Raw genomic sequence first — 27549 nt, forward strand, 5'->3', positions numbered from 1 at the left:
CAACCCAGGATGGGGGACCAGCCCATCACAGGGCACACTCACACACCATTCACTCACACATGCACACCTACGGGCAATTTAGCAACTCCAATTAGCCTCAGCATGTTTTCGGACTGTGGGGGGAAACCGGAGTACCCGGAGGAAACCCCACGACGACATGGGGAGAACATGCAAACTCCACACACATGTGACCCAGGCGGAGACTCGAACCCGGGTCCCAGAGGTGTGTGACAACAGTGCTAACCACTGCACCATCATGTCACCCCCAGTGCTAACCACTGCACCACCATGCTGCCCCCAGTACTGAGAGTCACCTCTGCAACTTTGTTATACAATAATAACATCGTTTTCCCTCTGTTCACATGGGTTTTCTCTGAGTACTGGGGTTTTGACAAAACACATTTTTTTTTTTTAAACCCTCTCTACCATGGAAACATAAAAAACTCAAGACGTATCACACATTTAATTGGCTCAAAAGCCCCTGTAATTGGATGGTGACTTGAGTTGACAAAGAAACAATATTGGTAACATAATTTCAAAAACTCGGTGGAGCCTGTTAAAAATAAGCAGAGGGAAAACGATTCTGGCAGGAGTGGAGAATAGCAGGAACACTGCCTCGAGCAATTTTTACCACTGTTTCTGTTCTGTAACCCAGAATTTCATTTTACAGCCCATTTGCTTTTACTCCTGCACTGTCCGAATCTCAACTGTGCTCCGTGGTGGAATTCAAGTCCCTTCATCAAGAAATAGGGCAGGAGTAAGTCAATCAAAATGAATATTTCATGATTAACAGGTATGTGTGATTCATATTGCTTTTGCTATGCATTATTTATTCCTGAAACATCAGTGCTTGAATAACTGATTCATGTCTCTATCATGCATCACTTTAAGGATCTTTTGTAAATCTTCCATTTAATTTTCATTTTGTAGAATCAAAACAAACTCGCATATAAATGTTCATATTTAAAGTGGATCTTTCTCAGGCTGAGGGATATTTAGAATATAGACTGAGTTTTAGTTGTATACATATCAACTAACACTCAGGAAAAAAATATGTGTAAGAAAATTTATCTATATATAAAGGGTCAGGGAAGGTATGATTTATTTCCATCACTTGAAAGAGTTATTTCTCTGTTAAATAAGAAAATATTCACTAAATTTATTTATGGAGCTATCATACTTAATAAGCTGTATAGCACAATTTATTTATTTGTGAATAATTTAATAATGAAATTTATAGCAAAATGATGAGGTTGGCAGACCCTGTGCCGATATCTTCCAGGATAGACTCCGGGCGTCGTGTGGGTATAGAAAATGGCTGTTAACTACAACCACATCACTCATGTATAACAGAACATGCCCAACGATGGATGGTTTTTAAAACTCCTTTACAATTCATCATGTGTTCAAATTATATATGAGTGATCTGAAGGGCTTACGGAGGCCGCATGGTGTTATAATCTATTTGTATTCCATTGAAAACCAGCTCCAGCCCCCTCTGGACCATACAGATCCAAGAAGATATTCTAAAATATGTCATCAAGTGTAGATGCAGGAATTTTCATTAGATGATTATAATCCGCATCTCATTGGGACGGACATTTAAAAGATTCAAAGAAACCAAGTAAAAATTTAGGACAGCCTTTAACAAACAGCTGAACATTTATCTTTCAAAATGAAGTATCACTATCTACTTGCAGGAATATACAGACGCTTCTCAATTTACGGACATTCAACTTACGAACTTTCAAACATACGCACGAAGAGGACTGCAAGTCCAAATTGCGTTCATTGGGCTCCCGTTTCCTCTCTGTAACATCAATTTTTTTTTTGCGCCAATTCCGCCTAATACGACTTCTAGCCGCTACTCCCGCCGCGCAGCAGCGTAGCGTGCGTACTCCCAGCATCCTAGTACTTTGTTAAAATGTTGTTGAATAACGACTCACGAACATTGCAAGTTACAAACGGCCGTTTGTTAGGAGTGTCTGTATGTGTGTGTGTGTGTGTGTGTATATATATATATATATCAATGAGTTTTTGATGTAGATATCATTAAATAAAAATACTTTGTGCCTTCAACAAAAACACGTTGAAATCATAATATTGCAAATGTGTTTTGTTTTTTTTTTTTAAAAAGAGTGGCAGCACTGTTGAAACATTTAAGGGACATTTTCTTTAACCATTTTTGCTTAATCAATAGGAAAAAATTAAAAACATTCAATAGAGAATTTCTGCATTTGAACACTTGACATGTTTTTTTACACAAGTAGGAATCCCTCATGATATGGTGATATATTAGACTGAGAAGACAGACTGCAATCAAATACAAAGACAAAAATAGATCAACAGCAACCAACTTCAGCGCTGATGGTAAAGACAGAGAGTGCCGAGTCCCTGGAACAATAACCAAGAGAAGATGAATCAGTCGTCAAAAAAAAAAAAAAACACGTATCATAACAGATTAGAAAATGGTGTTTACTGTGACTCCTTGTGAGTGCAAAAACTATCAAAACAGAAATGGTCCTCAGATAATTGGAGAGGACCGAGCAAACTCGAGAAGCCTGTAATGCACAGAAAACCTGAAGGTAAAGAGGAAGACTAAAAACAGTAAGATGGGTTATCAGAGTAACCCAGCTTTAGGTGAATATCTGTTCACCAGCGAAAAGTTCACGGTCACTGCTAACTGGAACAGGTATATCTCAGATGGCATACTTGGCCAATTAGGAGGGGAAAAAAGCCCCAATGACATCATCTGACACGATTCAGGTGACCTGGTGCATTAGACCATAGAATAAAAGAACTTAGGAATTATTGGGATTTCAGGATTATAAAAAGTATTAACCCATATTTTACATACTAACTGGAACAGTCACAAATGTTAATTTGTCATTTACAACTGGAGGCACCCAAAATTATACGGGAGTGGGGGGGGGGGGGGCAATATCCATACTCCTGGTATTTCTCATTGATTTTTCCATCCACAGGCCTCAAGCAGCCCACAGCCATAGCATAAAAATTACGATAAAACGTTAACACAAGACAACCTAATTAAAGCTAAATCACCAATCATTAGGGCCCCACAGCTTGGGATAAAAAGGGCAACACTGGAATTACTGCCGGTATAAGTGTAACTGAAGGTCACCACATTGTTTATAATCCATTTTGTAAGACTTCATGAGGTCCAGTATTGATTGCTGTATTGATATTGATTTTTCTTTAAATATACTAAAACTGATTCACTACATCCTTGACACTTTCCACCAGAGAAGTCATTTAATTATAATTACCATTATTAAAGTAGTATCTATTCAAAGTCAGAACATTGATTCTTAAAAATAAAAGCACTGCTTACCATCCACACAGTTCCCACATGAAAATATAAAGGTGAAAGTCTACATAAAACCCTGAACAAGACCAAAGATATTAGAATAGTTTATACCTGCACTGACTACATCAGCATTATACATGTTAAGAACTGCATTACATGCAATCAAAAAAACAAATACCAGTTAATGTAAATTAGGCAGATAAAAAGAACCCGTTTCACTACTCAAACATGCCACCTCAAACACTTCTTTTGGCAGTGTTAGATAAATTAGTTTAGTTTGAATTGAATTCGCCTATTAAAAATAGAATTGTAACAACAGGAAGAGTAAAAGGAGATAAAACGGATGAACAGCAGGAAGTTCTCTGATACCCTAATATATAAAATAGCTCATGCAAAAGGCAGAAAAAAGTAACGTTACAATGATGCAACAAAGTCCCAAGTACTCATCAACTTTTATTGACAAAGACTTCATCCACAAACAGACGAAAACCAAAATGCTCTTTAGAACTGGATAACTTGGCCCTGGGTGGGGAGGGGGGAGAGAGGAGAGAATGTGTGAATTTCAAGTAACCATTTCAAAAGAGACACATGAACCATGCCTTAAAGTATACCTTCACAATATAAATATAAATCCTGCCATTACTATTAAGGTAAGAAAAATAGATTTAAGTGACAATCTATACAGACCATGTAATGCAAACTTAAAATAAACATCTTGATATTCCAACAATAAGCCAAAGCTTGCAAGAAGCAACTTGGCAAATACTGCCAACAATCTAACGGTCAGGGTTAAATCATGGAAGTGATCCTGAGGAAAGCAGATTTTATAGTCGAAGCCCTGGAGCAGGAAGACAAAATGTTACCTTTCTCTTCTTGTCCCCGCCCAGTTCAAAGTGTTTGCATCTCTTAATGGCCAGCATCCGCTTGGACCTGCAGTTGGGCTCCACACACTCCAGCCTCAACACAATCTTCTTTGTGGTCTTTGCCTACGACACAGAGATCACATGTACAGATAAGTCAACGATAAATTACTTTAGATGCGTACTTCCAAATATCTCTTTTACAAGATATAATAAAAACAACTTTACTGAACAAAAAGATATAGAGGCCAAGGCAAAACAACCTGAAAACAGTTTTTGCAGAAATCAAGTCATGGCATTGCAGGATGGAGCTGCTAATGTTGCTCTTTGTACCGGTATAGAAGCAGGACAGCAAAATGGCACTTAACAGATCACAATGGAAAATGCAACCAACTTGGGTGTTTTTGTAAACCTGGTGGGGAAAAGACTACCAGCAACAAAGACTGAAACTACAACTAAAAGGTACTCTGACCAAGTCCCATAAGTTGAAAACTAACAACAAACTGTCAGACAAAGCAAAGGTAAGATGTACAGATCGGAACACAGCATGATATGGCCACACCAACTATCAAATTCCTTGAGCTCCCAAGTCTTAGGAATCTATACTAAAACATAACTGAGCTGTAATGAGTCACATATAACTTATTTCAAATATTTACATTTGCCATTTAATTACCCTTAAATTATACAGGCAAAACAGAAATGATGCTAAAAGACTTGCTTGAGAGCATTTCATTTATTTAAAAAAAAAAAAGTATGTTCGTGTGTGTGTGTGACACACAGAAAGAGAGACAGACACTGCTGGGTGCAACTTTGTTCCATATTCTTCAGGTCCTGTATGTTTAGGGTGAAGCAATGCATTTACTCATTTAACATGCCTAAGTATTTAAACATTTATAAAGGAAAGATTTTGCTGCATGTAATTTTTGTGAATTTCTGAGGGAAACAACGTTAATTGTGCTCTACCACCAAAATTCAAGCACAGGAGAAATTGGAAATTACAAAAAAGAATTACTAAACGGTTATTTACAGTTAATGCACACTTCATAAATGACAAAATGAAAAGGGCATGGCCTGAAAAGAAAAACACGAGATGTATTACGAGATGTCCTGTATCACGCTGCAAACTAGTGGCAAACAGACATCTTATATCGAAACACATTTTGCATAAGGACACATGCTGCCTGACATCCTCAGGTTCACGTTGCTGTTCCAGTATATCATCAAATATGTAGTAAAAGCATGAGCACTTTACCTTCTTTCGGAAAATGGGCTTCGTCTGGCCACCATAACCGCTCTGCTTACGGTCGTATCTCCTCTTACCTGGAAGCAAAGGAACGAATGTTTTGCATGCTGAGCCATTTTAAAAGCACGATGCAAAAGATGCATCGTGCTTTAAGTGCCAGGCAGCCCCCTGGAGGAGGGGGGGGGGGGTTCTCACCCTGTGCATAAAGGGAATCCTTGCCCTTTTTGTACTGGGTAACTTTGTGAGGCTGGTGCTTCTTGCACTTTTTGCAGAAAGTTCTGCGAGTCTTCGGCACGTTCACCTTTATGGTCCCACCACAAAAAAAACACGAAATATTGTCGGTCAACCACGCATTACAAACCGGATACAGCGATCGACACTTCAGGCTATATTTACTAAGATGTAGGCAACATAATCCAGATATACATTTAAACTCTCTAAACCCAGCGGCGTCACGGTGCAACTTCCACCTTTGAATATTCACTATAAAACTTTATTACTTGATAGATGTATAAATGTCTGAGTCTTTAAAGGAGTAATATCATTAACAATGACAATGTCCATTATTCGCTATTTATAGTATAATTCACGACTGAAATGTAAACATGAAATAACGTTTGTGGAAAAAATGTACAAATACGCGGTTATTTTAGTGCCTCCTAATCAACGTTAGTAATACCACAACCGGCGATCATCACTAAACATCTTATAAACAATGTCTAAAACGATACTAAATATAGCAATAATAATGTACATATAATATTGGAGCATGAAGCAACAAACACGCGACAAAAGAAACAAGAAAAAAAACAGGGATATTGCAGATTGGTGCGGATTAAAAATAGAATTCTACGGCCAGAGCGACTCACCATGTTTACCGTCCCGTCGCAGAGGCTAAGAGGAAGCGCCGCCCCGGAAAAGCTCCGACACATCGGCTTCCGGATGCAGAGCGACCCTCGCCGTTTATCTCAGCTGCCAGGCGACGACTGCCGCCTTGTGGTGTGGATGACAGGTCAAAAAAATTACCAAGCGGCTACGGATGACTGGGGGGGGGTCATTTGCTATTGATATCCCAGGTATTGCCCTAATATAAGGTCTGTATTACCTTTTGATGTTGATTGTATTTTAAAATTACATTTTTCTTCAAGTTTCTTTTTTTCCAAGGACAACATTGACATTTTATTCAGCGTGCACTAAAATTTCATTATTCTAGTAAAGTTTTTCTTTTTTCTTTCAGTCTTTCTTTTTTAAGCAATTCTGTAGCTGAACTTCCACCAGCAGCTTGCAGACAGTCCTCAGAAGGAGGAGGAAACAAAAAGGGAACTGAGTGCGTGCTGAAAGGGTGGGGTTTTGGAGTCCTGCTTTCAGAACAACCAGGGGAATGACAGCGTTCAGTCTGCCCTTCTGCTGAAAGGCCAGCCAGCGCGACACAGTCACTGCAGGTAAGTGCTGACGATCACAATGGGTGCTGAACAGTGTGAGACAGGATGGGACGCAAAGTGTGAGGAAAATCCAGCTGCCAAGCACTTTTATGCGTGTGTTTGGTAGGGTCACATGCTGATCTTTATTTAATGACATCACTTGTAACACTGTTTTGTGCAGAGGACGTCTGGGAGAGTCGTCTTAACTACGTGAGATTGTTATTGTCAATTTTACTGCTTTTGTATGCCTGATGACCCATTGTATTCAACAGGTTTTCTTGCTTTCCGTGTGTGTGTGTGTGATTTTTTTTTCTGGAATGAATAGAACCAAAATATTATTATTGTTGTAAATTATCTGTTTGTTTTAGATGCTCAGTTATATAAATATCGCAATATCACTTACTTGATCTTAAATGCACTAGCACAGTACATTTACGACTGTTGATGTGACTAATTTGACTAAATTCCTTTCTAAAATAATAGTGAAGGCATGTGCCTTCATCCTGCTGGTGCAAAAATAATCGAGCGGTTTTCTGCATGCAGCTAAATTCGTCAGGCAAAATGCAACACACTGAGAGAGAAGAAGTTATCTGAAAATCAGAGAACATGCCGATTTCACTAGCAAAATGAAGGAGGGAAGCGCTCGCCTTGTGCTGGGGGCTACCAGCCCAGCAGAAGCCACAAACCATATGTTATGACCAGGAGATGCCATTTCACTTAGAAAACAGTAAACCTGCGTTTATGTATGTGGACATTTCTACTTATCTAGAGGAGCAACATGTTAAAATTTCAGAAGAGTTATGTTGTCGATTCATTAATCTGACCTGATTTTGTCCTGCTCTGGAGCGTCCAGGATCGGCTCTGGACTCACACGACTGTATCTGGCAAGTGGCTTTGGAAAATAGACCGATGGATTATCTCATATCTATTAATATTAATACCAACAAGTACATCAGTGATCCCCATGGGGACATTTTCTTTACGCCTCCCCCCACTTGCTCTCTGTTAGTGAAAGCAAGCTGGCCACGAAGGGCAGCCACCCATAGCAGCACCCAGGGAGCTGGGGGTTAAGGACCTGCAGATGTGCAGAGGCCGAGCTCGAACTAGCGAGCTTATAATCACAGGCACAGAGTATTAGCCCGCTGAGCCACACGCTAATTACAGAAGCGTTAATAACCATTTCCCGGTAACACAAAATTCCAATGTATTATGAACATACGTTGATAATTAATACATTTTAAGTGTTACCATGTATTGAGATAGATCCACCCATCTTCCAAATGCTTGGTCAGGGTCACGGGGGTCAGGAATCTGTCCTACACCTTACAGTCCACAGCGGCTAGAGTTACACTATTGATGGGACGTCAGTCCATTTCAGGGCACAATCATACGATATGGGAAATGCCATTTAGCCAACAGTGCTGCCCATGCAGTCACCATTTCGCATAGATTGACTCGAATACTGAATATTGTTTTTTATTGATTTTAAACCACCGAGCATTTGCACCTGCTCCATACAAATTTCTCCTAATAAAAGATGTTTTCGTTCTTATAAATTATACAAGCAAAACAGCATCTGCGGTCCAAATGGAGGCAGCAATTAAAATTGAATACATCAGTTTCGTATGACAGTCTTGTAGAAAATGTCCCTAGATTGGTACCCATGAATGCACTGATGCACTGTCAGAGAATAAACAGAGAAACCGTACAACTTATTGGTCGGAGTGAACATTCCACTGTTAAGTTAAAGTGAACAGCATTTCTGCTCTAAAAGTCTTGTAGGTCCAAGCTGTAAAAATGGCCTTTTCTTAACTGCAGTACCGATAGCAGCAGTGATGAAACATCCTGTGGTTTTACTCAAAAAAAAGGGGGGGGGGGGGTAATGCCAGATCGTCAAGCTAAAATTTTTTATTTTTTTTTAATTATGGTTCTAATTCTAATTATTTTTTTAATGATTTTCACAACTATTTGAAATTGAACTAGCTCTGTTGTAACTGCACCAGAAATACAGAAGTAACACTTGACTGTTAACGTGTATTTTACGGAGCAGATAAATGCTTATATGCACACCTGGTCCTGAAAGATACATCAACGATCTGTGTCGGGTCAGAATGTCCGCAGTAAAATACAAAAGGAAGTAACGTTTGAAATGGCTGTAAACGAGGATGCAAAGTTGCTTTGAGGTAGCCAATCTGTTTAGAGAGGCGAGACCTCGATTTACTGATGCATTTATTTTAGTAACTAAGCACACTTGTACCTGCAACACTGAAGCGCTTTTCTCCTGGCACAGGAGAGGAAAGAAGATGGAGTTTAATGAGCGAAACACAAAGAGAACCTTTCTGCCGCCGATAGCCGAGCGTGTGGAACTTCCTGCTTCTCTGATGTTGCAATAGTTTACAAAGTGTTTAAACAGCAAAATTTCAGATGTGATGCTGATGTGTGACTGAAGAATGCAGAGGAAGCTGTTTTTGTTCATGGGTTATAATATAATTTAAGTATAATTTTATTATATTAGTCTTTTATGCAAAATTTTATAATTCATAATAATTTATGATAATTTGCTCAGTCCCTTAATTGCTATAGTTAGCTATATACTCATTTTTGTAATTTGGAAGTCGTAATGCCAGTAATATCAACACTTAAAATGAAATTCCATCCAGTCCTAGAACTTCTAGGGGAGGTCGATTTGCCTGATTTAAATCTGAACTCAAACCTCAATCCATCCATCTTCTAGCAGCTTATACTAACCAAACCGGCATATTTTAAATGATCAACTTTTACACATTAGCAAGTTATTAGCAAAATGTAAATGTTACTCATCCATCCATTTATCCTTATCCTACTGGGTCACGGGGGGTCCGGAGTCTATCCCGGAAGCAATGGGCACCAGGCAGGGAACAACCCAGGATAGGGGGCCAGCCCATCGCAAGGCACACTCACACACCATTCACTCACACATACAATTTATTTACTCTAATTAGCCTCGGCATGTTTTTGGACTGTGGGGGGAAACCGGAGTACCTGGAGGAAACCCCACGACGACAAGGGGAGAACATGCAACCTCCACACACATGTGACCCAGGCGGAGACTCGAACCCGGGTCCCAGAGGTGTGAGGCAACAGTGCTAACCACTGCACCACTATGCCGCCCCTAAATGTTATTTAAGATTATTTATATAATAAACAGGCAAAGATATTGTAAAATAAAATTTTTACGTATCTAATATATTTTGTTACCTTCTTTGTTACTTTGCACAGATGAACCAAATCTTGCATTCGAAGTAGATGAGTGACAGCAGAACATTACGTTTGATTCATGCAGGATTGTTGTATTCAGTGCAGGTCTGCAGCATTTCTTTGTGCACAGAGTAACCAGGCATGTTGGCGCTGATGGTCTGACCTCATTCTGCCGGCTGCTGGCGCTGCTTAATGCAACATCCCTTTCTGTAAAAATGATGACGTGGCTTATTTGTGATGCTTGGTATTTTTCTAGAAGTCCGATCCCTGTTTTTGCATGTCATACGATACAAGCACTGGCATTCACAGAATATCTGGGTGCCATCTGGTCCACATGGGCCAAACTTGTACTATTATCATTATTATTATTACTGTTGTTGTTGTTGCTATTGTCATTGTTATAGTTATTGTTATTGTCATTGCTATGTCTATCTATTTATTTATTTATTCGTTTGCTTTTCAGGTTTTATGAACACTGCTTTGAGTAAACAGAATATGCTTCCAGAGAGACTCAAATGAATATTGCATATTGGTATGTTGCTTGCTGAAACATAGTAGAATGAATGTCTTCAGAGTAAAGAATAGAAGTTGGTTTGACTTCTCATTGTAACTTAGGAGACTTTTCAGCTCATTGTCCAGCACAGTCCTATGCGAATTTACTTAATTGTTCAGGATTTTACTTATGTGAAAATAGATTACATGCATAATCTGGAGTGATGTATTCCCTGTCAATGAGAATTGTCTGGATTATTGGCGTAAAGATGAAGTCTCAGGCAAACTCCAATGTAAAACTGGGCTAGCATGGATTCACGTGTTGCACATACATATGCTAGGATTCCGGAAAATGTCTGACAGAGAAAATGTGTTCAGCTAAGGGTGGAATTTGAATGCCACCAGTGACTATGCACTGTTTAGTGACTAAGTGAGCATGTGCATGAAATCTGAAGCACGATGTCTATGTTTCAGAGTCAACGTCACCCCAGTTGCATCACTCTTCCTGAAATCACATGAATAGCAGGTAAGATGAGTTGAGGGAGCGAAGAACGATGATGTATATATTCAGACACAGGTATGACTAGAACAGTTCATTGCTTTGATCATTTGTCAAAGGTCTAAGATATCAAGTTAATCTTAATTAAATACTGTCCTTATTATGACATATGCATAATTTCACATAATACCAATGAAAAACAGCATTGCTCTGTTTTCCATCATGACTGTACATCTGACATCAAAACCACAGAAAGAAATCCAGCCAATACCATACATTTGCAACTTCAAGAAACTTCAAATATGAAAAGACACCAAACGTATAAGTGACTGATTGAGCGGGATTCCCATCTGCCTCACCTCTCAGGCCTGCTGTAGTCCACAGAGTAACGTGCTCTTTGCCTTTTTTGGTCCAGATAGAGTCCATCCTTGATGATGTCAGACAGTATACTGGAAGACATCTTTATTAAACGGTCCCAGCAGAAGAAAAAGACCTCACCCTTGAACTTCAAGGAACGGTTATTTATTCTAACGCAAGAAAAGATCTCCTACTACGACTACGATGTGGAAAAAGGGGTACGTACAGTAGGACACCAGTGGCAGCCGTACTGCTAAATGTCCAAGACACTGATTTTCTGCCAGACAGGCAGTAATGCAAATCTCCCCCTTACATATTTAAAAAGTGTTTACAAAAGCACCGCAGGACACATTTAGCTACGATCTAGCAGAACTGTTTTTCAAGTAACTGCATTCACACTTGACTCGCAATTCGTAGAAAAAGAAAGCACTGAAGGGGTCAGTGGAGGTCGACAAGATCAGATGCGTGGAAAGGGTTTTACCAGAGGAAAACGCACCTGTTGAGCGACTGTATCCATTTCAGGTGAGCAACGGCAGGGAACTCGCTGCTTATCAGTCACGTGCTGATATAATGTGTTGATGGAAAGACTGTACTATCCGCTGCTGTACTATCTGCAATGCTTTCATTCTACTGACGCAATATTTAGAGTTACTGGTTTCCAGACTGGTGTACCAGGCTTCACTTTATACTTAATCCACTGTGGATCCATCTATGTCACCAGTATGGATGACATGTATTGTGACCATGAATGTGTAAAGATCGATCTCCATTAAAAAACTGAAATCTACAATCACCTTGCATTTAAAAGTATTACAGTATTTTTTTGCTTGGATAATACTCCATAATGGAAAGCATTTTATACTCATTTTAAATATACCCATTTCGGATTCATCCAGGGTGATTAAAGACTTTTTTTTAGGAGAAAGGCACAATAACAGCCTGCTCTTTTGATCTTAAGTTACCCGGAAGTGAGGAAATAAGAGCAGGATGTGGTGTTGCCCAGCATCTCAGTCAACCACACCTGTTTATGCAAACGCTTCAAAGGGGCCAGTTCTGAGAACGATGGCCCCACTCGCCTCATGTTTTATGTACTCGTCACTGATAGTCCTGACATGTTTCTGAAGCGTTTCCTCTTTGCATTCCCGTTTTATTTGCAGTGACAGAGACTAAAATGCTTGGGTGGCAGAAGTGACAAATCAGGCAGACAACAGCAGAAAGCACCATCAGGTGGATGGTGGACAAAACCAAACGAAACAGTCACTGCTACCGCAGGCTAAACTAATTTTAATGATCATAGTGATAGACAGAAGTAGAAAGGTTCATAACATGCAGACGGACATGGAACCTGCACATTGTAGTTTAGAAAAAGTGAAAGTAAAGTGAACAAAAGAGAAGTGAAATTGCTGTTAATCTCAAAGCCATGGTGAATCTACACGTTGATACCACAGCACAGGATGGTCACAGGTTATGTAGTGGCTTGCATTTTCGACAACAGTGCTTAACATCATGTATCGAAGCTGCCATTTTACTTCTTGGAAGAAACAGAAAAAAACATATTTTGTTGTCTGAATTATTATAGAAGTATCTGTAAAAGACTGAGAAAAGTGTAATATTTTTGATGCTCTGTGAGCTGTCATAACCCTGTTTTGCTTTTCTGGGGAATTTGGACTAGAGGAATTGAAAACCTGCTGAGACCTTCCTGAAGTTTCTTAATACGCAGTTTAGCCTCCTGTCAGTTTTTGCTTTTCTCTGAGGAAAAAAATGTGTCCCCTTTCGTGAGGTTCAAGATTGCTATTTTTGACATAAACTTCTCAGAAAATAATCCTCTTTTCTAACGTTTCTTTTCTAATTTATTAAACTAGTTTTTTTTTAGATGTCATTGTTTCTGTGTAAGCAGTTCAACGCCTCATGTTTATTTATTTTCTTCTTATTTTCATTCTTATGTGGTTATAGATGGTTCTGTAATTTACGACTCGCTCTGACAGTATCTACATTAAAGGATGCTGAACTTCCTTCCTGGTCAGCTTTGCTTCCTTTTTTTAAACTCGTCTTGGGAAACTTGTCAGAAACTAGGAAGCGATAAACAGCAAGCCTTCGCTTCCTGAGAAGCCCGAGAGATGCTACCAAAAATGACTCGTGTCTTGCCTCCGCACAACAGATCATTTATGATGAGGGCCCCCTCTATATCTTTGCCAAGAGCGACGAAGTCCGGAGGCAGTGGATACACCAGCTGAAGCATGGTTGGTGACTTTGCACGTTTTAGCGATGCGGGATTCTAATCATCGGTCGCCAGTGTGTCGGCGCTGATAAGCGAACATTCAAGAGATTAATAGTCGGAAGCATTCCTGAGGGCACCTGGTCCACATAGAGGCTCCCATGCAAATTTTATTATATACGCAAAAGAGTTAGAAAATGTTCACACCTCTGCTCTTGGTCAAATGCAAATGACTGCCCATTCGTCTCTGGCTCTAGTGGTTCGGTTCAACAAGGACCTGGCACAGAAATATCATCCATGTTTCTGGGTGGACGGGATGTGGTTATGCTGTCAGCAGGGTGTCAAACAGGCCCTAGGCTGCCAAGTGCTGCAGCCTAAGAATGGGGGTGAGTTCAAGCATTTTAAACCCAATTCCCAAACCTTTCCCCTAATTTTACTAGGCAAATTCCATACTCTGTCCTGACATTTGGCATATTCATCCCATTACAATGGAAAGTAGCAAAAAGGAACTTAAACCTATAGCAAAACCTCAGGAAATAGTACAGTACCTGTACGTTGGTTTAATTGTGACGGCTGATTTCTCGAGCATTATTTCATAACCACTCTCCCTGGTAGGATTTTTGAGTAACGTCTCTCGACGTAAGTCCAGGAAACCCCTTCCACCTACACCAACAGAGGTTTGTCTTTTTCGTTACATTTTTAGCTTTAGCGTAACATGCCTAGTTGGCACCTGTCTCATGCCTGGTTGATCCCTTGACTGCTGTACGCTTCCGATGCCATTTGTACTACCTGCCTCACCAATACATTGGCTAAACAAATAAACCGGAATGTAAGGACTCCGGGCTGAGTTGATGTATAACTACGGGACCGTAATCCGTCTTGTAGGAACCACCCCCTCCGCAGCCACCGTGTCCACAGCCAGGTCCCTCTTCAGGTATGACAGTCATAGCAGAGTACGAATACACCCCACTAAACAAGCAAGATCTTCCACTGAGGCGAGGAGAGGAGTACACCGTCCTGGACGCAGTAGATGCCAGCTGGTGGAGGGCCAGAGACAAACATGGGTGAGCCAGTTTCCGCATAATCCCATATTACAAGCTGTGAATCATGATTTTTCACTTTATTCCAAGCCAATCCCTGTTTGTTTCTTCCATTGTTCCTGTTTCTTCACCAGGAATGAAGGATACATTCCCAGTAATTATGTTGTGGAGGCTGGACATGGTTTTGATAGGTTTGCGTAAGTAAAATCATTACATATATGTATTAAATTATAACAAAGGCAGATATCTAATAACAACAAAATGATGTTTTACGGCAAGAGGGTACAAGCAACGAAAATGTAACTGGTTTCTCAAGCAAGGGAGTAACTCACTGACAGCAAAGAAGGACATGCATGTAGCAGAGGATCACTAAAATGATAAACAAAGATTTTTTTTATTAAACTCATTTTTATTGAATTGGGCCTTGTAAGTACATTTTTCATCTTTAGAAGACAACAAAAATATATTTAAGTGACTATTTAGATATGTTTAATTATTAGACATTAGACTAAACAGCTTTTGAAATCAGCAGAGTTAAATAGGAGTGACTAAAGCATAGCATTACAAGGAGCTGCATTTGTTAGGACACAGCATTAAATCCCACCTGTGCTAAATAAAGCACAAATTGATGTCAGAATCATTGCCTACGGATTTTTCTTGTGCATCAATCCAGCAAGATGAACATTTTTAAATAACCCCTTCTGACTGGTAGGAGGATAAAAAAGGATAAAAAAAAGGAAGCCAGCAAAAATACAGACACTGTAAATGTGAAAATTTGCATCTGTCAGTAAGTCAAATAGATCTTTTTGATACGGGGAAAGAAGGAGGGGATCATTAGCAACCTCAGAATACAACGGAAACCCGCTCATTTTTAGTTTGATACGAAATGCCAAAACTAACTGGTCCTAACTACAGGCAGGTTCGTAGAAAGAAAAAACTATCAGAATGACAATATATAATTTTCTTTCAGTAATTAATTGTGTGTGGAGAAGCTAACTCAGCAAAAACGTGAAGCAAATAATTTGGGAAAATAGGGTTTAGGTTCAACGCTGTTGAGCTGAAAGTGTACAGTAGCACGTAGCTGCTGTCCTGTCGTCAGCCTGATTCCCTAAATAACAGCATTAAAAAAAAGAGAAATGTGATAAACATTATGCACCTACCTTACTCAAATATCCTACAATCCATATGTTACTTTCAGGTATTTTATTACGGATGAGCTATAGGTATGTCAACCATGGTAACCATACCAACAATCACAGGTATGGCAACAATAGTAACTATGCCAGAATTCTGAAATCAGGCCTTTTAAATAGACAGAAAAAAATTGTGTTGTATGATTTTGATTTCCTTTTAATACTACACTTGTGAAGGCTAACGATGAGGTTGCATAAACTTCTGCTCTTTTCTACAGATGGTATTGCAAGAATATTAACCGCAGCCAAGCAGAGAACCTTCTAAAAGCTGAGGTAAGGCTGGATGTAGCGGTGCATTTCCCAGAATTCTCTGGGAATGTGTCAATAAGAGATATAATGACATACATTAGCAATACCTTAATCCCTTCTTCATGTGTAAGATTCTACTATTTTCTGTAATTATTTAGATTAAAGTATGTCAGATGCGAAGTGTTTCCCTGTTTTGAGTGAATCCTGAATAAATATTTAAGAGATCTGTCTGTAATTAGAAGTAACACCAAAAGTGCTTTATGGCTCTAAATACAATTTCAATAATTTGTTTAACATAATTCCATTAGAAATGTAGTTATTATATATATATATATATATATATATATATATATATATATATATATATATATATATATATATATGAAAATGTGTTACCATTATCGCCTAACAGAACAAAGATGGTGGTTTTTTAGTGCGAGACTCAAGCAAAGTTGGGAAATACACCGTGTCATTATACGCCAAAGCTCCAGGGTAAGTTCTGGCTGATCTTCTACTTATGGTGTGATGCACGTCTTAGATACTGAAACAATAACCTAAGTGTGTTAAAGGAAGAACTGAAAACAGGCAGCAGGAACATACCCTGCCTGTGGTAGAAAAATGCAAATTTCTTCATGCAAATCCTGCACTGGTTTCCTGAACCGTACACCTCCAGGGTATCAGTCATCCTACTTGTAGCAGCATCTGTTACATCTTGTTCTGAATTGACACACTCTACCGGAATCATCTCTTTCAGGCTCCCACGGCCATAAACACGCGTAACACCTCTGTGAGCAGGTTTTCTTGTTTACTTACAGGGACCCGGTGGGCACCTGCAGACACTACAACATCTGCAGCACGCCTCAGGGCCAGTTCTACCTGGCTGAAAAGCACAACTTTTCCAGCATTGAGGAGCTCATCAACTACCATCAACATAATGCTGCAGGTGTTTGCGCAGACACCATTGTGGTAGAACTTTACATATAATCTAGCATATTTATATAACCACACATTTATATATTAGATACAGCTTCATTATCTAATATGTTACATATTATAAATATGGTGCCTGAATGTAGATTAGGAGACATCTAAGTTGACATCTGACATCCTCTTTGAATAAAAATACAGCTGATCATTTTAATTAATATATAATAATTTGATTTTATATGTATTATAAATGGGGCGGCATGGTGGTGCAGTGGTTAGCACTGTTGCCTCACACCTCTGGGACCTGGGTTCGAGTCTCCGCCTGGGTCACATGTGTGTGGAGTTTGCATGTTCTCCCCATGTCATCGTGGGGTTTCCGCCGGGTACTCCGGTTTCCCCCCACAGTCCAAAATCATGCTGAGGCTAACTGGAGTTGCTAAATTGCCCGTAGGTGTGCATGTGTGAGTGAATGGTGTGTGAGTGTGCCCTGCGATGGGCTGGCCCCCCATCCTGGGTTGTTCCCTGCCTAATGCTATTACTTCCGGGATAGGCTCCGGACCCCCCGCAACCCAGTAGGATAAGCAGTTTGGAAGATGGATCGATGGATGCATTAGAAATGATGTAGAAGGGTATCTTTTGAAAACTCAGGACAAATTAGGATGATGGCTGTTTTGTGTGTCTCTTTATTAGGTTTGGTGAGTCGATTGAAGCACATTGTTTCCAATAAGGCTGATAAGGCACCTTCGAGAGCTGGCCTAGGATATGGTGAGAATTTACCCAACATTCCTCCACTGCTGCCTGGAGCACGGGCTGACACATTAGCTTGACAATAAATGAATGAACTGAATTTTTGGGCAGCTGTCCTTAAATGTACTTAGAGTGTTACCGTAAGCAAGGCTCCAGCGCTGGTTCTCATGATTCCATCTATTCTTTGGCCATAGGTATCTGGGAGATTGATCCGCGAGACCTTACCTTCATCAAGGAACTGGGAAATGGTCAATTTGGTGTGGTAAAATACGGAAAATGGCAGGGCCAGCATGATGTAGCTATCAAAATGATCAAGGAAGGCTCTATGTCAGAAGATGATTTCATTGATGAGGCTAAAGTTATGATGTAAGTGTCACTTTGCATATGGGGGCATTTAAGAAAAGAATTGTACCTGATTATATGAAATGTAAGATATAAATAATATTTGATGCTGGTTCTGTCTTTGGCTGAATTAGGAAACTTCACCATCAAAACCTGGTTCAGTTGTATGGTGTATGCACCAAGCAGAGACCCATTTACATTGTAACTGAGTATCTCTCCAATGGGTGTCTACTTAACTACGTCCGAGACACGCTCAAGCATCCGTCCCCTATTCAGCTCCTTGAAATGTGCAAAGATGTGAGTGAGGGAATGGCCTACTTGGAATCCAAGCAATATATCCACAGAGACTTGGTAAGAATATATTTTAATTTGCAGACCACGTAAAGGCAAAATAGAATTGAGGGGGAAAATGGAAATGATATTAACTGATAATCACTCCCTTTGTTTACAGGCTGCTCGAAACTGTTTGGTGGATTCTAATGGGACCATTAAAGTTACTGACTTTGGACTATCAAGGTATAATTGACTCGTCTGCTATGTGAGAAAAGGTACTCACAAAGGTACTTACAAATGTACTCACAAAGGAACTCACAAATGTACTCACAAAGGTACTCACAAAGGTACTCACAAAGGTACTCACAAAGGTACTCACAAAGGAACTCACAAAGGTACTCACAAAGGAACTCACAAAGGTACTCACAAAGGAACTCACAAAGGTACTCACAAAGGAACTCACAAAGGAGCTCACAAATGTACTCACAAAGGAACTCAGCATAGTACAGGAACCCAAATGAGCTAAATTTATTTGTATTAATGAAATTTGAATGTCCATCTTGCCATTTGCTTTAGATATGTTTTAGAGGATGATGAGTACACCAGCTCCGCAGGGTCGAAGTTCCCAGTGCGCTGGTCACCTCCGGAGGTTCTCCTCTACTGCCGATTCAGCAGCAAGTCGGATATCTGGGCCTATGGTTAGTTTCGGCCAATAATAATAAAGCTTTTATTGCACGGTGCCCCTAATAAATGTATTGTTAATTCCAAGTTAATCAAGAGAGGCAAGTATTTCAATAAAAGCTTAATCGAAGCTTGTCGCTGGTTAATACATGAAGTCTTATTTACTGGATAAATGGAGGTAGTAACTAAGGGTGAAACACTTTTGATCTTAATATATATATTTTTTTCATTTCCAGGTGTCCTGATGTGGGAGATCTACACCCTGGGAAGAATGCCTTATGAGCGTTTAAGTAACACAGAAATAGCTGAGAAAATACCTGCTGGTCTGCGTCTCTATCGCCCCCAAATGGCCAATGACAGGATTTACACCATCATGACGAGCTGTTGGCATGAGGTATGTTCTACCATCTACCAAACTTGGACTAAATATTTATATCAGTATTTTATCTCTGAATTTAAAGTTTATCTACAGAAAATAAAAAGAGAAAATCCAAATTTGTGAGTTGTTACATGCTGCACTGGCAGACTTCCACTATCATTTCACATTTACTATGCCTTTTTTCTATTAGAAACCAGAAGAGCGACCAGCGTTTCAAGATCTTGTGGATACTATTCAAGATCTTCTGTATGAACTTCAGTAGGCAGAAGGCGGGGCCTGTATCAATCTCCAGATTTGATTTCACTCAGAAGATGGTAGCGGTAGTTTATCTCCAATGAATATATTGAAGAAGGTAGAATATTATATGGAAAGCAGACAGACAGTTCATAGTAAAATGGTGTCCCGTGAATGTACAGTATAGTGCCAATAATTTTGAACTGAAGTATCATAAAATTTCATATAATACAGAACTTGTGTATTTTAAATTTCTTTTTCCATTATCTTCACTATTTTCTTAACAATTCTTCTGTAACAATGTACAAGGAAGTTTTAAATGAAATGCAACTTTACCGTAGATTTATATATCGTTGTTTTAAATATTCAAAGACTGTTATTTCAAAGGCTATGTCTAGATATGTATGTGTGATTCCAAGAAGGAGGACACAAGGTGATTCCTCAGTCTTATATCATTCTTGGTGACACCCTATTTGAATTTATATTGTATGATTCAAAATCTGAAGACCTGTCATTTCATTGTATTGTGCATGTGTCCATTCTATGAAAGCATGTCGAAAGATCACCAGCTATTGGATTAAATTCATTTCTCTTCTACTCACTAAGCTTCTTAAGCATTGAACCACAAAATTAACCTGCAAAACGTTTATAGCCCACAGTGAAATCCACCTATACTGAATGTATCCATGAATCTTACATGCGCTTATCTAGGGGTGCATTTCCCGGACAGCGACGGAAGTTAGCATTAATGATGCATCGTAATATGTTAACTAACTTTAAATTTCACAAATTTCCGAAAACCGTCGTGCTTTGTTAGTAGCACAATAGTTTGAACCACGTTAGTTCAAACCACCGGATTTCGAACTACAATCGTTCCAGCGATGATTGGTCTGACTCTCACGAAGAGTCACGTACAAAAACTCATTTTGTAATTAATAAACTTCATAATAATATCAATAAACTTCTTAACATTATCTCAAAATATATTAAAGCTCTCGGTGATTAGTGATTGATTATTTTTAGCCATGCATTTGCCCGTGTTTTATTTGCTTTCCATGTTCCTATTTAATACTGTGTGTGCCCAAGCGCTGAATGATGAATGGAAGCTATATTTATATAGCACTTTACAGAACCAACCGGGCGCGTCGTGGACCACCACCACTGTCTAGCACACACCTAGGTGATGTGACAGCAGCCATTCTGAGCTAGTATGCTCACCACGCAGTAGCTAAGGTGCTGAAGAGGCAGGCGAGAATTCATCAATTAAATATAGGGCATGAACAGAAGACCGGATTTAAAGGGGTCTCAGTAGGCAATATTAGCCAGGACATCGGGGTGCCACCCCTATTCGTTTGAAAGATGCCCAGAGATCTTTTATGACCTCAGAGAGTCAGGAGCTCGGTTTTATGTCTCATCCGAAGGACGGCACCACTTTTACAGCACAGTGTCCCCATCACTGCACTGGGGCATTGGGATCCACACAGACCTGCACTACCTGCACTGACCTGCAGGTGGTATGGCTGCTGGCATTTATCATTAGAGGTGGACACAACTCCATTACTTGAGTCAATGTATAGAAACCCCTGGTGAAAGATTGATCAAATACAAGTGAAAGTTGTTCAGTCAAATTTTTACTTGAGTTAAAGTACTGGAGTACTTAATTTAAAAAATACTTAAGTATTCAAAATCACATTTTCTTTTTAATGGCAACACACTGTTATATTGTTGCCACAATTACGACGCCTAATGAAACACCTCACTATAAATGCACTGACTTGCCTACAGAATAAAAAGCTCGTGCGATTTGATACAATGACTATAGAAACACAATTGATTCAACAAAACGACTGCTATTGTTGTTTTCATGCTTCTAAAAATGTGACGTCTTACATTTTGTTTAGTTACATACAGTTAAGGTTAGGGCTGGGTCAGGGACGGATTACAGACCGGGCCAGCGGGGCCGCTGCCCAGGGGCCTTTGGGGTGCAGGGGGCCCGTGGGGCCCCTAGACCAAAACAATTTGCAACGCTGTATTTTCGTTTGTCCATTTTAGAGGGCCTACATTCTTTGATCCTTTGAGGCAAGGGCCCTTGAATTGTGGTGGTTGTGGTGCTGGGGGGGGGGGGGGGTAATCAATGGAGAACCCCCACAAAGATCAATAATTAATCTGTCTGCGTGTGCATTTATGCAACTTCCTCATGCAAAATAAATAAAACGACCAACCCAGATACACAGCTCTATCTAACCATAGCCCTAACTGCCCCAAAAGCAACTTGACTGACCCCGCAGTAGTAGTTTACGGTGCTTGATATTTCCCGTGACCAACACAATATAGCCTATGGCATTTTAGAAAAGAAAAAGCGTCTGCTAACTTCAAAACTATGCTTCAAAGTAATGACTATTATATATATATATATATATATATATATATATATATATATATATATATATATATGGATTAACTGTCCTTAATAGCAGTCACGACAAAGGAAAAAAAATATTTGTAAATTATTTATAATAAATAAAGTAATCATTATTTAATTATTTATAATAAATAAAACAAATTATTTATAAATAAATAAATTATTCGTATTTAAAAAGTAACGCTAACGTTGAAGCATTCAACTGTTGGTCAATTACTTCAGCGATTTCCGGACTAGCCACTGTTCTATACAAAAATGAAAGCGGCAACTCTTTGACTACACAATCACATGCGGTTATTATTCCGTAAGTTTAATTCATTTACTATTTGATTTCAGTCTCCAAAAAGAAATACCGCTGACAAACGGAGAGACTTTGCTGCACGCTTAAAGTCACATCTCCTTCCGGTGCAGAAGTCATGTGACCGATTGCGTCACCTCCGCTTCTGGAAACCATTGAGAGATTCCCAATCGCCTGCGCAGGTGAAGGTCAACAACGTGTGTTATCTGCTTCGTTTGAAAGGTTGTTTTGGGTTTCGTGAGTTCGACATGAAAATGGATAATCAAGGAGCTGCAGCGGATCCTCAGCTTCAGCAGTTTATAGAAGTAGAATCACAGAAACAAAGGTTTCAACAGCTCGTGCACCAGATGACAGAAATGTGCTGGGTAAGTTAGCGCTTGAGAAAAGCATACCCTAACTTGCCATACATGTCTGCTTTATGCATCCTGTCATTATGTTATGTGAATATTATGTTTATATTAAGTTATGTTAATACCTATTTAAAATGAGCCTCTTTCTGGTTAATGTGAAGCATCACACTTATACGACGCTTCATGAACCGGTCACATTAAACTTTTGCAGTTATGACATGTTAAATGAATGAATATGTGACAAACTTATCTTTAATTAAAATTAAACACTTCACTAGCAACACCGGCATTTAATAACTACTTAGATGTTTTCTTTCTTTTTTGTGCAGGATAAATGTATGGATAAGCCTGGGCCTAAGTTGGACTCCAGGACAGAAACCTGCTTTGTGAATTGTGTTGAACGATTCATCGATACAAGTCAATTCATCCTAAACAGACTGGATCAGACCCAGAGGAGTCGAAGCTCCTTCTCAGAGACCTTGTCTGACTAGCCCAGCTGGCCCAGAAAATGGACACGAGATCAATGCAGACTCCCGTCGAGCACTGAACTGCAGCAGTTGAGTTGTTGCTAAGGTGCCGGGGGGGCAAGAGGGAAATAAAAGCAATATTTGATCTTCTAGTGCCTCTTCCCCTCCTTCAGAAGGAGCCTTCCTTACGAGCCCTTCTTGGTCGTTACTTTCCCCTCTGCCGCATATGCCTCTCTCGTTATAGGGAGCCGGTTATTGCTGATTGGGGAAGGGAAATATCCATCGTCTGTACTGGAGAAACACTGTCAGACGAACATCAGGCTGCAGTCGCCTCTGCATGCCACAGGATCTAGATACGTACAAAGCCAAGAACAAGCTAAGCGGCCATAAATGCTGTTTGTTCAACTGCAAATCTGAATTGATAATGGAAAAATACAGAAAAGCCAATTTCCTGTCCTCCTTGGGTAGTTTTTGTGTCACTTTATTTGTGTCAAAACAAACATTGGGTCTCAGTTTTTAGTGGTAACATGCTTTCTTTTTAAAGAAATAAAATAGCATTATTTTTTTCTTAATAAATACTAGCACGTGTTAAACACATGGTACAATTGTGGATTCAGAGCAGGACCCCAGTACACAGAGAGGAATGTATTTGTCATTGTTAAATGCAAAAATAATTTCTAAAACAAATATATCTTGTAAAAAATTCTTGACAGAAGTAGTTTTGCACATTTAAAAAAAAAAAAAAATCTAATATGCTAAAATCATCTGCACAACCTGCTCTTTCTGCTATAAACCTACTGAAATGAATGCTTTAAAATTTGACGACTTCATTTATACGATTGCAATTCTTTTTCAATCAGAATATCGAATGTTAATAGGAAACTAGAAAATTCACACATTAAAAAGTAGAACACAAAATTCAGGATTTCCGCTGAAAAGTATACAATGATTAATTTTTCAATCTACCACATGTATTTTACCGAAACTGTCTTTAAAGTTACACTCTAAGGCACATAATCCTTCCTGTTAATTCAATATTATGAAAGGTTTTTTTTTCCCTCTGCAATTTCTTCAGTAGGAATGACACTGCATTTCAGATAGAGCACCCTGGAGGTAATGCTTTCGCGACGCATTTTCTGGCAGGAAGTGCATTTTTGTCAACAGGTGTCTCCTGACTATCCAGAGGCATGTAAGGCTGGCCCCAGTGCGAGCTCTGAGGGCGCAGGAACATCGGAAGACTATCCCAGGTGAAGGTGATGTCTTTGAAGGCATGGAGAAGGAAGATGCCCAGGATGATGGTAAGGAAGCCACTGACGGTACCCAGGGCACCATCTGCTGACATGTGGAACCACTCCTTGAAGAGGATGGCAGAGCAGGCCATGACAGCCGTGGTAAAAATGACGTAGTAGATGGGTGTAACGATGGACGTGTTAAAGATGTCCAGAGCCTTGTTCAAGAAGTTGATCTGCGCACTGATGCAGACCACCAGGCTCACCAGTAGCACCCAGAACAAGGGGTCCTTTAGTACTGCATGCCCAGCAAAGAACTCCTTAATGCCAAGGCCCAAGCCCTTTACACAGGAGACTGATAAGGAACCAATGATTGAGCAAATCACAATGTATACTAGAACGTTCTTCTGCCCATAATGGGGTGCGACCAAGAAGATGAGGACAAGGCTGCTCACCACTATGCAAACAGCAAATGCAATGAAGCCTGCGGACAAAAAGAGAGACAAAATAATCATTTCAACGTTGTCATAGAAAACTACAAACTCACACTGTTACCCAGAGCTTAATGTGTGAACTTGTCAGTCTGAGAGCAGCCACATCGCTTTGCCATCTCAGATGCTACGCCCAATATAATTACACTTAAAACCAAGTTAAATTTTGGAATAATAAGCAAAAAAAATGTTTACTTATAAATCAGTTGTCTTGTATGATTTGTTTAAGCATACATTCCCCTAAATTAGCGTGTTTTGCTTATCTGACTTTTGATTTAAGAGAAAAGACACGCCACGCGCGTTCAGCTCACCTAGTAGGGTAGCTCTGCCCTATACAGTTTGATGTAACTAATAGATGTTAACATAACGTATTGCATTGTTATGTCTTTAAGTAATTAACAGCACATTATAGTTGTGTGTGTGATGTCATTCAAAGTCAATGCGCTCCACCTTCTCATATAACAATTCAGAGTTGGTGACTGTTCTTTATGAGCTTGCTAATAAAACACTGCTATTAACAGGGAATATTTGCTATTCTCGTTTTAGGATTTATTAAGGAGCTTTTATTCAACCTGGTTAATTTAAACAAGGTTTCAATTTACAACAGTAACTCAATTAACTCGCCAAATAAACTGAAAAGCATTAAGATGTCACTGTGTAAAAGTGCTATACCTGGATCTTTAAGTTTCTCTGCCATTGCTCCTAAGGACCCGACTGCCTCTTCCTGTGGGGCATGTATGACCATCACTGTTGATCCCAGGATGCACAGCAAGCAACCGATCTTCCCATGAACGTTCAGCCTCTCGTTCAGAAAATAGGATGACAGTATAGCACTGAAGGGGAAAAGGGAATCAAGCATCAGATTCAATCGGTACCAAACAGCAAATTCAGATTTCTCATGCTACCTTCCAACTGGCCGTTATTGCTTCCTAACACAATAATGCACGCTGTAACAAACCAAGCGCTCCGCACATATCCAGAATAAAATGATTTCAATTACCTCACCAAAACACTCAGTGCTCCTAATGGTGTAACCAGTGTTGCAGGCGCAAAAGCGTAGGCAGCAAAGTTCGCGGCTTCTCCTAAACCCACTGAAAAAATGAAACCAATACCGCTTTAAGAGAAGACAACTCAGGCCAGAACATCACCCGCATTCACATCGTACAAGATCCTTTCCGATTGTTAAAAAAAACCTGCAACAGAGTAACAGTAGTAGCATTAAGTGTCAATACAACATACTACAGTATAATTAGACACTTACTTGATATAAGTCCTGCCCACCATAACCATTCCTTTAGGTAGGCATGGCCACCTAACCCTAAGAAAAAAGAAAGTTGCGTCCATTGTGAATTGCTAAGGAGAACAACTTAGGTTTAATAATACAAAGTACAACAAAAAAAATCTGTAAAGTTTTAGACACCGTACCTGCTCTGGTGGAGCCCTTGCCCGCTAACCGCAGCAGACCCTTCTTCTTCAGGATGAAGCTGCCGCCGATGAAGACACTGGAGCTGATCGCCAGGCTCAGACCGATATAAAACTCACGTCGGTTGACAGAAATAAAATCCATGCGGGATTCCTTCGCAGTTACAGGCAACGATATTTGCGGCTTCCTGGACGTTTAAAAGCATAAAAGGGGAAAACGTCCCACGACTCGTAAGGAGTGGCCATGGACTCCCAACTTAAAACGCTAACACCTACTTCCCTATTACAGATTTACCCATTTAGCATGCGAAGATAATCTTAGTTGTTTTAAGTTCTTGGTTTTTCAATTAAGCCCTGATCTTAAGATAACGTGCGAGTGGAAGCAGGAAATACCATCAGAAAGAACGACAATCGTAAAGCGCGACGGAGCCCTTTAAAGAGGAAATCGCACCCAGCAAGAAATTACCGGAGGAGCTTCTGTCTGGTTGCGTTCGCGCCGATAGTTTCCCTTTCGTTTATTTTGGTGCTCATTTAGTAACTAACCCTCGTGGAATCAATGTAGCATTAATTCTGACTGATAAAAATACTGCGCCCAAGTTGTTACGCTAAATCAGATCTTTTATATCTTCTGTCACATAAAATAAAAATGTAGTGACATTTTCAAAAAACTATATATTTTATTTGCTTCTGTATTTTTTATGTGTTTTGTGAATAGAATGCATTTATTTTTATTTTGATCCTTCCTTTTTTCGTTTTAACTATGAAGAAGAATGCCAATACAAAAATTAATTTTCGTTTACAAAATTCTCCGACTGCACATTGTGAATTTATCAGTGGTGAATGACTGTTATTCAGGTCATATGTTCAGCAGAAATATGTTGCTTTTATATGAGCAATAACTCATATGGGCGATGGTGGGTAGCCGAGTTGCCTCACGCGCTCGGGGATGTACATTCTGCCACTCTTGTGTGCATGCGGAGTTTGCACTAACTTCCCAAGTTGCATGGCTTGCTGGGTACTGCAGTTTCCGCTCCCAGTCCAAAGGCATGCTGTTAAGTCAGTCTCTAAACTGTCCATAATGTGTGAATGTAAGTACCCCCTGCAATGCTCTGGCATGCACTCCGGGGTGTTCTCTTGCCTTGTGCTGACT

At 39.7% G+C, this 27549-nt stretch overlaps 4 protein-coding genes and 1 long non-coding RNA gene across 14 annotated transcripts in view; 3 read left to right on the forward strand and 2 right to left on the reverse strand.

Annotated features, from left to right (window-relative positions):
* Positions 1 to 3768: 3768 nt before the first annotated feature.
* The window catches only part of rpl36a (ribosomal protein L36A), a 135705-nt gene continuing 111924 nt past the window's right edge, over positions 3769 to 27549 (reverse strand). For 2 of the 4 annotated variants that reach the window (XM_048982640.1, XM_048982639.1), the window contains exons 2-6: positions 6304 to 6335; positions 5630 to 5735; positions 5444 to 5511; positions 4192 to 4314; positions 3769 to 3850 (exon numbers count right to left, since the gene is read on the reverse strand). In XM_048982640.1, coding sequence (XP_048838597.1) covers positions 3830 to 3850; positions 4192 to 4314; positions 5444 to 5511; positions 5630 to 5735; positions 6304 to 6306 — 321 coding nt within the window. In that variant the 5' untranslated portion in view covers positions 6307 to 6335 and the 3' untranslated portion in view covers positions 3769 to 3829. Of the gene's footprint in view, positions 3851 to 4191; positions 4315 to 5443; positions 5512 to 5629; positions 5736 to 6303; positions 6382 to 27549 lie in introns of those variants that run through there. The other 2 variants (XM_048982641.1, XM_048982638.1) reach the window with 2 other exon arrangements.
* LOC125712498 (tyrosine-protein kinase BTK-like) lies at positions 6738 to 20317 on the forward strand. Of its 7 annotated transcripts, XM_048982621.1 has the most exons (20): positions 6738 to 6876; positions 10556 to 10624; positions 11059 to 11110; positions 11499 to 11658; positions 11858 to 11962; positions 13599 to 13680; positions 13913 to 14041; positions 14271 to 14332; positions 14541 to 14719; positions 14830 to 14892; positions 16107 to 16161; positions 16550 to 16629; positions 16953 to 17080; positions 17755 to 17829; positions 18006 to 18177; positions 18288 to 18504; positions 18605 to 18669; positions 19003 to 19124; positions 19344 to 19501; positions 19677 to 20317. In XM_048982621.1, the coding sequence occupies exons 4-20, from the start codon at positions 11515 to 11517 to the stop codon at positions 19746 to 19748; spliced, it is 1908 nt and encodes a 635-aa protein (XP_048838578.1). In that variant the 5' UTR covers positions 6738 to 6876; positions 10556 to 10624; positions 11059 to 11110; positions 11499 to 11514; the 3' UTR covers positions 19749 to 20317. The 7 variants fall into 7 exon arrangements, 4 of the variants coding, with proteins under 4 accessions (XP_048838578.1, XP_048838579.1, XP_048838580.1 ...); XR_007383329.1 differs by lacking the exons at positions 19344 to 19501; positions 19677 to 20317 and adding an exon at positions 18762 to 18821 and having other exon boundaries at positions 18605 to 18725; positions 18882 to 19004; XR_007383328.1 differs by lacking the exons at positions 19003 to 19124; positions 19344 to 19501; positions 19677 to 20317 and adding exons at positions 18762 to 18845; positions 18882 to 19000 and having other exon boundaries at positions 18605 to 18725.
* On the forward strand, positions 18698 to 18880 carry LOC125712510 (uncharacterized). The gene is made up of 2 exons (XR_007383332.1): positions 18698 to 18761; positions 18846 to 18880. It is a non-coding gene; the product is annotated as an uncharacterized LOC125712510 (long non-coding RNA).
* timm8a (translocase of inner mitochondrial membrane 8 homolog A (yeast)) lies at positions 22573 to 23713 on the forward strand. The gene is made up of 2 exons (XM_048982642.1): positions 22573 to 22805; positions 23120 to 23713. Exons 1-2 carry the CDS (start codon positions 22689 to 22691, stop codon positions 23279 to 23281), a joined length of 279 nt encoding a protein of 92 aa, XP_048838599.1. The 5' UTR covers positions 22573 to 22688; the 3' UTR covers positions 23282 to 23713.
* Positions 23705 to 26963, reverse strand: LOC125712505 (magnesium transporter NIPA2-like). Its single transcript, XM_048982635.1, has 5 exons — positions 26403 to 26963; positions 26239 to 26295; positions 25978 to 26068; positions 25650 to 25810; positions 23705 to 24970 (listed from the first exon to the last, which is right to left on the reverse strand). Exons 1-5 carry the CDS (start codon positions 26542 to 26544, stop codon positions 24351 to 24353), a joined length of 1071 nt encoding a protein of 356 aa, XP_048838592.1. The 5' UTR covers positions 26545 to 26963; the 3' UTR covers positions 23705 to 24350.

The sequence above is a fragment of the Brienomyrus brachyistius genome, chromosome 18 (genome assembly GCF_023856365.1).
Source record: "Brienomyrus brachyistius isolate T26 chromosome 18, BBRACH_0.4, whole genome shotgun sequence".
NCBI classification, from domain to species: domain Eukaryota; kingdom Metazoa; phylum Chordata; class Actinopteri; order Osteoglossiformes; family Mormyridae; genus Brienomyrus; species Brienomyrus brachyistius.